We start from the raw sequence: 12396 nt of genomic DNA on the forward strand, positions 1-12396 counted from the left end.
TTACCCTGTTTAATGACCACACCACGTTACCCTGTTTAATGACCACACCACATTACCCTGTTCAATGACCACACCACGTTACCCTGTTTAATGACCACACCACATTACCCTGTTTAATGACCACACCACATTACCCTGTTTAATGACCACACCACGTTACCCTGTTTAATGACCACACCACGTTACCCTGTTTAATGACCACACCACGTTACCCTGTTTAATGACCACACCACGTTACCCTGTTTAATGACCACACCATGTTACCCTGTTCAATGACCACACCACGTTACCCTGTTTAATGACCACACCACGTTACCCTGTTTAATGACCACACCACGTTACCCTGTTTAATGACCACACCATGTTACCCTGTTCAATGACCACACCACACGTTACCCTGTTTAATGACCACACCACGTTACCCTGTTTAATGACCACACCACGTTACCCTGTTTAATGACCACACCACGTTACCCTGTTTAATGACCACACCATGTTACCCTGTTTAATGACCACACCACACGTTACCCTGTTTAATGACCACACCACATTACCCTGTTCAATGACCGCACCACGTTGCTCTCTCACACATGACCACAGTGCGACTCTCTCGCCCTCTCCCTATTGGATGACGGCGCGACCCTCTTGCTCGTTACAGGTGGGATCGTGCTTAACCCCTCGTTCTACGGCACCTTTGGCCACACGCACACCATGGTGCACGAGATCGGGCACAGCCTGGGGCTGTACCACGTGTTCCGCGGCGTCTCGGAGATCGAGTCGTGCAACGACGCCTGCCTGGAGACGGAGCCATCGCTGGAGACGGGCGACCTGTGCTCGGACACCAACCCCACGCCCAAACACAAGCAGTGCAGGGACCCCGACCCCGGGAACGACACCTGCGGCCGCCGCCACTTCACCAAGACGCCCTTCAACAACTACATGAGCTACGCAGGTGAGACGCCGCATACACCTGGACACCCTTTAACAACTATCCACATACACACACACACACACACACACACACACACCCTTTAACAACTATCCACACACACACACACACACACACACACCATTCAACAGGTATCCACATACACTCACATACCCTTCAACAGCTGTCCACATACACCCTCACACCCTTGAACAGGTATGCACATATACCCAGACACCCTCCAACACCTATGGACATGGACCCACACATCTTCTGTCTACATTCATCCACATGCCCTTCAGCAGCTATAACCATACACGTACAGTAGACATCCTTCAGCAGCTATAACCATACACGTACAGTAGACATCCTTCAACAGCTATAACATACACGTACAGTAGACATCCTTCAGCAGCTATAACCATACACGTACAGTAGACATCCTTCAGCAGCTATAACCATACACGTACAGAAACATCCTTCAGCAGCTATAACCATACACGTACAGTAGACATCCTTCAACAGCTATAACATACACGTACAGTAGACATCCTTCAGCAGCTATAACCATACACGTACAGTAGACATCCTTCAGCAGTTATAACCATACACGTACAGTAGACATCCTTCAGCAGCTATAACATACACGTACAGAAACATCCTTCAGCAGCTGTAACCATACACGTACAGTAGACATCCTTCAACAGCTATAACCATACACGTACAGTAGACATCCTTCAGCAGTTATAACCATACACGTACAGTAGACATCCTTCAGCAGCAATAACATACACGTACAGAAACATCCTTCAGCAGTTATAACCATACACGTACAGTAGACATCCTTCAACAGCTATAACATACACGTACAGTAGACATCCTTCAGCAGCTATAACCATACACGTACAGTAGACATCCTTCAGCAGTTATAACCATACACGTACAGTAGACATCCTTCAGCAGCTATAACATACACGTACAGAAACATCCTTCAGCAGCTGTAACCATACACATACAGTAGACATCCTTCAACAGCTATAACCATACACGTACAGTAGACATCCTTCAGCAGTTATAACCATACACGTACAGTAGACATCCTTCAGCAGCTATAACATACACGTACAGAAACATCCTTCAGCAGTTATAACCATACACGTACAGTAGACATCCTTCAGCATTTATAACCATACACGTACAGTAGACATCCTTCAGCAGCTATAACCATACACGTACAGTAGACATCCTTCAGCAGCTATAACATACACGTACAGAAACATCCTTCAACACCTATCTGAGACACACAGGTGGGAGAACACAAGAACATACACCCAAATACCATAAAACAAGTAAATCAGCTGTGCAGAAACAAGCACACACACACACACACACACACACACACACACACATACACAGACACCCTAAACCCATTGACATGACTCACGAAGGCAGCTAAGAAGCTCTTTTCTCTTCCTCTCCTTTCTCAGACATTTCTCTTACAGAGAGTAGTGTTACTGACCATATGCTGCAAGTGCCAACTGTAAATTGCTTAAAAAATACACACACTTTAAAGTGAGACCACCCAGTAAAGTTCTGTGTTTTGTCTCAGAGGGCTGTAAATATCCAAATGGGCACACTGTCTGACCTGCAGTAAAGCGTGCGGGCTTTGAAAATATCCACAGGGGAGCGCAGGGATCTGCCTGGCCCTCTCGCTGTCTTTCTGAAGTGTATCTCAGCCACAGTGTCGGTTATTGATTACATTACATTACATGTAATTTGGCTGACGCTTTTATCCAAAGCGGCTTACAGTTGATTAGACTAAGCAGGAGACAATCCTCCCCTGGAGCAATGCAGGGTTAAGGGCCTTGCTCAAGGGCCCAACGGCTGTGCGGATCTTATTGTGGCTACACTGGGATTAGAACCACCGACCTTGCGTGTCCCAGTCACGCACCTTAACCACTACACATACAGGCCGCCGATTGCATGTTAATTTCTGCGTGTAAATTTCTTGTCTCCCCTCCAGACGACGACTGCACGGATTCCTTCACGCAGAACCAGGTGGCGAGGATGCACTGCTACCTGGACCTGATCTACCCGTCGTGGCAGCCCAGCAGCAAGCCCCCGCCCGTCCCCCTGGCCCCTCGCGTGGTGGAGCAGGAGCAGGATGCGCTGACGCTGGAGTGGTTCCCCGCCATCACCGGACATTTCTACGACAGGTGAAAACGAGCGGCGTGGGCGCGGCTGAGGATCTGGGCGGGGCTGGGCTGGACTGGACTGGGCTGGGCTGGGCTGGGCGGGGCTGGGCGGGGCGGGGCGGGGCTGGGCTGGGCTGGGCTGGGCTGGGCTGGGCTGGGCTGGGCTGGGCTGGGCTGGGCTGGGCGGGGCGGTGCGGGGCGGGGCGGGGCGGGGCGGGGCGGGGCTGGGCTGGGCTGGGCTGGGCTGGGCTGGGCTGGGCTGGGCTGGGCTGGGCTGGGCGGGGCGGTGCGGGGCGGGGTGGGCTGAGCTCAGTTGCCTACTCACTCAGGACGTGGCTCAGGCAGTAAGAGCAGTCGTCTGGCAGTCGGTGGGTTGCCGGTTCGATCCCTCACCCGGGTTGTGTTGAAGTGTCCCTGAGCAAAACACCTAACCCCCAAATGCTCCTGACAAGCTGGTTGGTGCCTTGCATGGCAGCCAATCGCCGTCTTGTATGAGTGTTTGTACGAATGGGTGAATGAGAAGCATCAATTGTACGGCGCTTTGGATAAAGGCGCTATATAAATGCCAACCATTTACCAAAATGGCTCTTTGGCTTAGTCTCCATAGAGAGACGGGTATTCACGGAGCCCTCTGTGACAGGTGAGAAGTGTGAAAGCTCCCGGACGAAGAACCGTTTTGACAAAAGAACTCTTGTGGAATCTTCTGTGGAATCAAAACCATTTTTTTTCTGAGAGCGTACTGCTGATTGCGTTAATTTGATCTGCTGCCAGTAGCTATTTTTGAGGAGCCCATATTATAGGGCTCCATTCACCTGGCAGGCCGACACGTTGTTTTGTAAAATAGCCGTGTTTTAAACACACCACCGATCTCCATATCCTCCAAAAAGAAAAAGGAAAAAAGCACAGCGGTCAGGCCTGAGTGCCGTACAAGTGTCATAAAAGCCCTACCTGGGCTAGCGGCCATGTGTAGCCGCGCGTTCCCATAAACGCCTCAGATGTTTTCACAGGTCTCTCGCTCTGAGGCCAAACAGAAGCCCTGGCACGGGGGAGCGCTCTCCGCCGCTCAGCGGGATTTCCGCGGCTGCGCCTCAGATAAGCGAGGCGGCCGGTGTCGCCAAACAAAAGCGCCCCTTCCCGTGTTTAAACGACGCCGACGTTAGCTTGTCACCGGGACGGCGGTTCCTCTGCGCTCGCCGCTGTATAAACACTTTATACGTACGAGGAAAATATTACCGGCCAGCATTAGCTGAAATGAGAGTTGGCAGGTGCTGTCAAGTCCCAGAGTTGGAGAGTCCGGGACTCAGAAAGTAAAAGTTCTGCTGTGTGTTTCTTTCACCTGTGAGCTCCGCCAAATGATTTCATTGAATGGTAAATGGCAGGCATTTATATAGCGCCTTTATCCAAAGCGCTGTACCATTGATGCTTCTCCATTCACCCATTCATACACACACTCACGGCGATTGGCTGCCATGCATTTAGCTAGTTAGAAAATCTAGGTGATTGGAAGAAAATACGGGTTTCGGGTTTCTGAACTTGGATTTTCCACCTTTCCACCTTTTGTACCTGTGGTTGTCTGTTGAATGTATCTACGTTTGTACCTGTGGTTGTCTGTTGAATGTATCTAAGTTCGTACCTGTGGTTGTCTGTTGAATGTATCTAAGTTCGTACCTGTGGTTGTCTGTTGGTTTCCTAGAGAAGTGGGATCAGTGTGTGACCGATGCACTGAGGGAAGAGTCCTTCTGCAGTACGCATCCAACTCCTCCTCCCCCCGGCCCTGTGCCCCATCTGGATACTGGAGTCCCCGAGAGGCTGAAGGTAAGTGTCCCCCTACCTTACTTACCTGTTCAATCCAGGTGTGCGCATCCACATCGCTGCAGGACTTTGGCCACAGAAAGGTTATTGGATCCTCATTGTATTTTTTTATTTGACGCTTTTATCCGAAGTGACTTAACAGCGGATTAGACAACGCAGTGGACAATCCCCCCTGGAACAATGTGGGGTTTAGGGCCTTGCTCAAGGGCCCAACAGCTGTCTAGCTCCTATCCTGGCTACGCTGGGGCTAGATCCACCGACCTTCTGGGTCCCTCAGAGAAAACAGCAGGGGCTCTTTCCAGTTGCTTATTTTTACTTGCTGATGCCTGAGCAAGGAAACGCAAGTCCATCCTTTACTGAAGTATTTCTTCCGGAACAAGTGACCCGTGGATCCACTTCTCTCTATCTGCGATGTCTGTAATTGACCTGGCTTCAAGCTGATTCTTGACTGAACAAGGACGTTCTATCAGCCTCATACACGTTTCCTTGTTTCCTCTATCCTTCTGACTTCTGGGCCAAGGATGGATAAAGTAAGTGATTGCAATGAGCCCAGGATCGCTGGTCTGAAGCGTACAGTACGTGATGCCAAGAGAAGCACCATGGAAGAGGGCTGACATTTCCCAAGAAGCAGAAAAGTGGAGAAATTTAGTCATTATATCATTCCTGGCTATAAAATGTTTGATTCCCTCGCGAGTTTATTTTGAGAGATGGGAGCACGTAAATATATAATAAAGTAAAGATCCGTAGAGATTCGCGCAGATATGTTCGAAAGAGGAGTTATGAGGAGTTGTAGCTTTTCTCACAATTAAGGGCTGAGTCATGTTTTCCCTTCAGTGTCCCTGGCTGCTGCCTGCCCTCAACCCCCATGGCTCACAACCTTTCCTCCCTCCTGTCTTCCTCTCCTCCCCTTCTCTCTCCTCTCCTGACACCCATGGAGAGAAATCACCAGCTACAAACCAAGGTCTTCCAAAAAAACGTCCTCCTCGAGTGCTGCATATACATGTCATTTTTGGCATGACTTGTGGAGAAGTTTAATAATAGTATAATAATAATGTAATAAAGCCATATTTCTTGTGCTTCAGCAGATGTTTAGAAATTGAGTCCGTGGGGTTAAACGAGGAGCTTGCTTTGCACGTCCAAGTGAGAGCAACACCTGACCCTGGAAAACTTCAACTGGTATTAATCTTAATTGCTACTAAGCAAGCAGTGCTTCTGTTGGCTGGATAATCCTTGTCAAAACATTAGTTCTACTTGTCCATTATTTCCATAGGACTTATTGTCCAGAGGAGAATAAATTTGAGCCTTTCCTCACTGAGAAATGCAGAACTTTGATGACTCACTCCTGTGAATCTGCTACCGGTGGAATGAGCTCTTCTCAGATGTCAGCTCTGTCTGATTTTGTGTCAGCTCATTGCTGGGGTTGGAGAGTAAGAGGCACAGAAGGGGCCGGGGAGGGGGGGGGGGGGGTAAGCAATGCCAGGTCCGTTGTAATACGTCCCCAGTATGGAATTAGACACGTGCATTAGAGAAGAAAGTGGGACCAGCTGACACTGAGGTGTTGATAAACAAGCCAAATGTAAGAAGGCGTGTGCCTGTTTGACTTGGGCAGAGGGCAGAAAGAGGGGGCAGGGGCCGACGTGTCTATATTCAGCTCCTGACTCAACGCTTAGCGTTTTCGGATAGCGTGCACTTGTTTTTTGGCTGGGGGGGGGGTTGTGTGTTTGGGGTGGGGTGTTGCTGGGCTGGTGTTATCAGAGGGGACTGTGCGGGGCAGAGTGGCTGTGAGCTCAGTGCTGTCCTTCCCAGCGGCCCTCTGCGGTCACGCGTGCGGGCATGTCCGGGCTTGTCTGTGCGGCGGCGTGCGGGGCGTCGCTGCCTCTCACGTCCCAGGAATTCCCTGCTAAGCGAAACGCCTCCCGCCCCGGCCCCCCCGCCCCGGCCCCCGCCCCTGCCCCGGCCCCCGCCCCTGCCCCCGCCCCCCCGACGCACGTCCCCCGCTGGTCATCAGCCCGCGCCGCAGAGCCACCGTGTAGTCGCTCCAGCCTCAGGCCGTCCGCGCTGGCGAACGCAGCCTTCTGCGCCGTCCACGGCTTCTGGAATGTTCCAGTGTCACCCAGGGCCTCTTCGCTGCCCCGCCCCGCCCCGAGTCGTCCCTCTCACTGCCCCTGCCCCTGCCCCTGCCCCTCTGACTGCCCCTGTGGCTCCCCGGCTCCTGTCCCCCGTGTGACTTGTCCGAGACGCCCAACGGGGGAAAAAAGTTTCACCGGCGTGCGCCTCGGCTAAGCAGAGTGAAATGAAAGAAAGGGGGGAGGGGAGGGACAGAATGGAGTGGAAAGCTAGTTTGGGCGAAGCGTGCCAGCGTGCGATGCCAATAGCCCTCCCTGTGGTTAGCTGTGCTCGGTGGAGGGAGCCTTCAATTGATTGGAACCAGGGGAGGGGAGGAGAGGAGGAGTGGTGAGAGTGATTGGATGGAGGAGAGTGCGTGAGTTAGTGGAGGTCAGTCTACCACCACCCCAGGCTATGAGTTAGCCCTCCTAGCCACGACATCCGGTTATGATTTAGCTCTCCTTGCCACTACACCAGGCTATGAGTTAGCCCTCCTAGCCACTACACCAGGCTATGAGTTAGCCCTCCTAGCCATGACATCCGGTTATGATTTAGCTCTCCTAGCCACGACATCCGGTTACGATTTAGCTCTCCTAGCCATGACATCCGGTTATGATTTAGCTCTCCTAGCCACTATACCAGGTTATGAGCTAGCTCTCCTAGCCACTACACCAGGTTATGAGCTAGCTCTCCTAGCCACTACACCAGGTTATGAGCTAGCTCTCCTAGCCACTACACCAGGCTATGAGTTAGCCCTCCTAGCCACTACACCAGGCTATGAGTTAGCCCTCCTAGCCATGACATCCAGTTATGATTTAGCTCTCCTAGCCACGACATCCGGTTACGATTTAGCTCTCCTAGCCACGACATCCGGTTATGATTTAGCTCTCCTAGCCACTATACCAGGTTATGAGCTAGCTCTCCTAGCCACTACACCAGGTTATGAGCTAGCTCTCCTAGCCACTACCCCAGGTTATGAGCTAGCTCTCCTAGCCACCACACCAGGTTATGAGCTAGCTCTCCTAGCCACCACACCAGGTTATGAGTTAGCCCTCCTAGCCACCAAATCACAAATGTTTACAGTTCTGGTAGCTGTGCCAGAAGGGTTTACTGTTGTCCAGCTGTGAAAATGTTTTTTGTTTTTTTCTTGATTGAGTTGCAGATTCAGTGAAAGCGTCTGGGCTTATGAGTGAATGGATGGATTTATTTGTTGCGGCCAGCAGGACTGCAGGGCATTGCCTCCTCCTCTCTCATTCTATCAACAGGTGGGAAAGGAATTTCCTCAACACATTTTTCATATCGAGGCGATCTCCTCGGTCTGAGAAACAAAGCCCTATATTTGCAGCGAACATTTTTGGAGATGGGGGCAGTCCCGGCTTTCTGGACCGTGCGCTCTTGTGGTCAGACCGTGTGTGTGTGTGTGTGTGTGTGTGTGTGTGTGCGGCCGTATGTGTGTGCAATTAAATCCATCCTATTTTGCCAGTTTCATCTGTCCACCCATTTAAAAATACAAATAAATAAATAAATAATAATAATTAATAATAATAATAGCAATTGGTTTTGATTCAATCTGGCAGTGAGCGCTCCAAAGAGTGAACCACTGGAATTTTTCTCAGGCTCAGAAAGTCTTGGTGGTAGGTCACCGGATGGGGTCTGAGCATTGTGGTTATACCTACTGGAGTCTCCTTCATAAGGTCTGAGCACTGTGGTTATACCTACTGGAGTCTCCTTCATAAGGGCTGAGCGCTGTGGTTATACCTGCTGGAGTCTCCTTCATAAGGGCTGAGCGCTGTGGTTATACCTGCTGGAGTCTCCTTCATAAGGGCTGAGCGCTGTGGTTATACCTGCTGGAGTCTCCTTCATAAGGGCTGAGCGCTGTGGTTATACCTGCTGGAGTCTCCTTCATAAGGGCTGAGCGCTGTGGTTATACCTGCTGGAGTCTCCTTCATAAGGGCTGAGCGCTGTGGTTATACCTGCTGGAGTCTCCTTCATAAGGGCTGAGCAGAGGAGTGTTATACCTGCTGGAGTCTCCTTCATAAGGGCTGAGCGCTGTGGTTATACCTACTGGAGTCTCCTTCATAAGGGCTGAGCAGAGGAGTTTTATACCTGCTGGAGTCTCCTTCATAAGGGCTGAGCAGAGGAGTTTTATACCTACTGGAGTCTCCTTCATAAGAGCTGAGCAGAGGAGTTTTATACCTGCTGGAGTCTCCTTCATAAGAGCTGAGCAGAGGAGTGTTATACCTGCTGGAGTCTCCTTCATAAGAGCTGAGCAGAGGAGTTTTATACCTGCTGGAGTCTCCTTCATAAGAGCTGAGCAGAGGAGTGTTATACCTGCTGGAGTCTCCTTCATAAGGGCTGAGCAGAGGAGTGTTATACCTGCTGGAGTCTCCTTCATAAGGGCTGAGCATTGTGGTTATACCTGCTGGAGTCTCCTTCATAAGGGCTGAGCACTGTGGTTATACCTGCTGGAGTCTCCTTCATAAGGGCTGAGCATTGTGGTTATACCTGCTGGAGTCTCCTTCATAAGGGCTGAGCATTGTGGTTATACCTGCTGGAGTCTCCTTCATAAGGGCTGAGCATTGTGGTTATACCTGCTGGAGTCTCCTTCATAAGGGCTGAGCAGAGGAGTTTGATCCCTGAAAACAACCTTTATTAAATATTTCTCCAGTTTGGCATTCACATCACGTATAGATATGGCATTGCTGACAGCTGTCGATTTGCAAATTGCTGTGTCAGTCTGACGTGGAAAATGACCCAGTAAACCGATATGAGTTAATTTCATTTGACGCTCAGGTCATTTGTGGTAAATGATAATGTCACTTTGCACGGAACGTGATACGTGGAGTCTGATTGGTGCCTGATGCCGACTAAAAGGTGTGTTAATGAAAGCCAGTGGATTGGTCGATGCCATTTGGTGTTTGTATAGAAAGTGCAGTGTTGCTCCTACTGTGGAGACTTCAGGGAATGGGAGTTTCCACATTGCTGATTGCCTGGTCCTCTCAGAAAGAAAAAAACAAACAAAAAAAAACAAAACAAAACAAAACGGAACGGAAAAAAACCTCTGGTTGGTCTGCCTTTGTGTGGGGTGGTGGTGGAACGTGTGCAGATATAAAGACGTGTAATTCAAAGCACGGATTTGATTTCCACTGGAAAAGAAACGATGTGAAACCCCCCCTCCGATGCTGCTCTGTTGGTCGTTCTGTGAAAAATCTAATTGCGTTGTATAATATTACAGGAATGATTTCTGAGGCCAGGCTGTGGACACGCATCTCCTCAGGCAGCCTGGGGCGTTCGGAGGGGGAGCGCTTGGAGCCGAACCAGAGATGGGGTCTTGACTGGATACCAGCAAGGTCACAAATGGAAAAAAGGAGCAAGTAGTTGATTATTTCAGGAGGAGGCAAGCTGGATGAGTCGTGTTGTGGGGGGGGGGTCCACCTGGAGCTGGGCCTTCAGTATGGCCCTCAGGCGAGAGCATACCTCCTTCCTTGGGCCTGCATCCCCTGGTGGTTTGATCCCCCGCTTAACTCCAGGGGAGGGGGGGGGGGGGGGGGCGTTGAGGGTTTGGCCTGAGGCGACGGATAGCGCTCCCACAATGAAAAATATTTCCTTGACTACACTTAAGTAGGAATTCATCCGAAAGCCGCTCTCCTCTTTTCCTAGAAAGACAGTGCTCCTAGACAGGAAAATACACTTGTGGGATCAGCTAATTGACTGAAAAAGCATGGTTTGGATTTTCTGTACGCAGATAAATTCTTTCCCTGAAGTCTTCATACTGCCCGAGCACTGTCTCTGGCACAGATGCTAAGCTCCCGTTATGACATTTCAATTTGAGCTTTAAAAAAAAAAAAAAACTCTGACCATTTGGGTTTTCAGCACAGCAGCTACGGGCATAACCAAGGAAGCAGCTGTGCATGTCTGTCTGCGTCTGTGTTATAACACAGAAGACTAAGCATTGGCAGTTCATATATAGTTAGTTCTAGCCAACACTCTCGGTGTTGGTGCTGTTTTTCCCCGTTGCACCTGACCCAGTGTTAGCGCCGGGGCGATGTCTCAGACTTATGAGCTCATGTCAGAGGCAGAGGATGTGAAAATGGAAACTTGGTTCTGTTCCATCAGTGAAGGGTCGCAGGGGTTCTGTTCCATCAGTGAAGGGTTGCAGTGGTTCTGTTCCATCAGTGAAGCGTTGCAGTGGTTCCGTGACAGCGTCAGGCATAGGGGCGGCCTGTAGCGTAGTGGTTACGGTAAATGACTGGGACCCGCAAGGTCAGCGGTTCGATCCCCGGTGTAGATCCGCAATAAGATCCGCACAGCCGTTGGGTCCTTGAGCAAGGCCCTTAACCCTGCATTGCGCCAGGGGTGGATTGTCTCCTGCTTAGTCTAATCAACTGTACGTCGCTCTGGATAAGAGTGTCTGCCAAATGCCATTAATGTAATGTAATGACACGGTTTGGGGGCATTCTTAGAAAGCAAGATCAGTTTCCCTAATGGTGCTGAGTGATCTTCTTCATCATCATCATCATCATAATCATCATCATCTAAGGGAAGAATCTGTCTCCTGCAGACAGGGGTGTCATTCAAGGTCTTCTGAGTTACCAAGTCTGAACACAACTGTGTATTCTTTTAATATTTTGTGTCCTCCTCCACAAAGTATAGTGGCTGCAATGGCCACACTTGGTGGTCTAATCGAGTCTAATCAGAAAAGTATCACGACTTACTTTGTCGAGGATGGTACTTTTCCATCTTTGAAAACTTTGCCGGACTTCTGCTTCCTCACATTCCGCAAACCAGGAAATTGCAATCTTGCGTGGAATTAAATTATTTTTTTATTAATAAATTAAATTAATGACGTGGTGCTAATGTACCTCATTTTATTCAGGAAGAAATCAGGGGTAGTTAGCCACTGTTTCCATTTTCATAAAATGTAAATGCAAGGTTTTCTTTGAAGGCACAAGGGCCTGAGCTCCACTCTGTTGAGCAAATCAAGAGAGAACCCGACTAAAAGTAAGGGATGTGGACTAGTAAAGCACCTTCATGACTCTAAATTCACGAGTGCAGTGCCAACCTCTTCTTTGGCCACACACTCAGTAATAGATATAAAAAGATGATGTGGGCTGGAAGCTACGTTTATTAAGCATGGGCCATTTGTGCCAGTGTCCAGTTTAGTGAGCTGGTTCTGCGGTTGCCAGATTGGAATCGTAGGGAAGGGAGATGGGGGGGGGGGGGGGGGGCGCGGCTTTTCTCTGAATGAGCATTCCCACGTGCTCCCGTTTATACAGCCAGACTGCCCCGTTCATATGGCAGGGCTGCCCTGCTTACCCATTAATACAGCCTGACTGCACCGTTCATATGGCAGTG

The 12396-nt window shown here is 50.0% G+C and overlaps 1 protein-coding gene across 1 annotated transcript in view; it reads left to right on the plus strand.

Annotated features, from left to right (window-relative positions):
* Positions 1-12396, plus strand: part of LOC133141018 (pappalysin-1-like) — a 133126-nt gene that overhangs the window by 36703 nt on the left and 84027 nt on the right. Inside the window, exons 4-6 of the mRNA XM_061261371.1 lie at positions 659-952; positions 2952-3144; positions 4817-4938. Coding sequence (XP_061117355.1) covers positions 659-952; positions 2952-3144; positions 4817-4938 — 609 coding nt within the window. The remainder of the gene's footprint in view (positions 1-658; positions 953-2951; positions 3145-4816; positions 4939-12396) is intronic.

This window comes from Conger conger, chromosome 11 (genome assembly GCF_963514075.1).
Source record: "Conger conger chromosome 11, fConCon1.1, whole genome shotgun sequence".
Classification (NCBI taxonomy): Eukaryota; Metazoa; Chordata; class Actinopteri; order Anguilliformes; family Congridae; genus Conger; species Conger conger.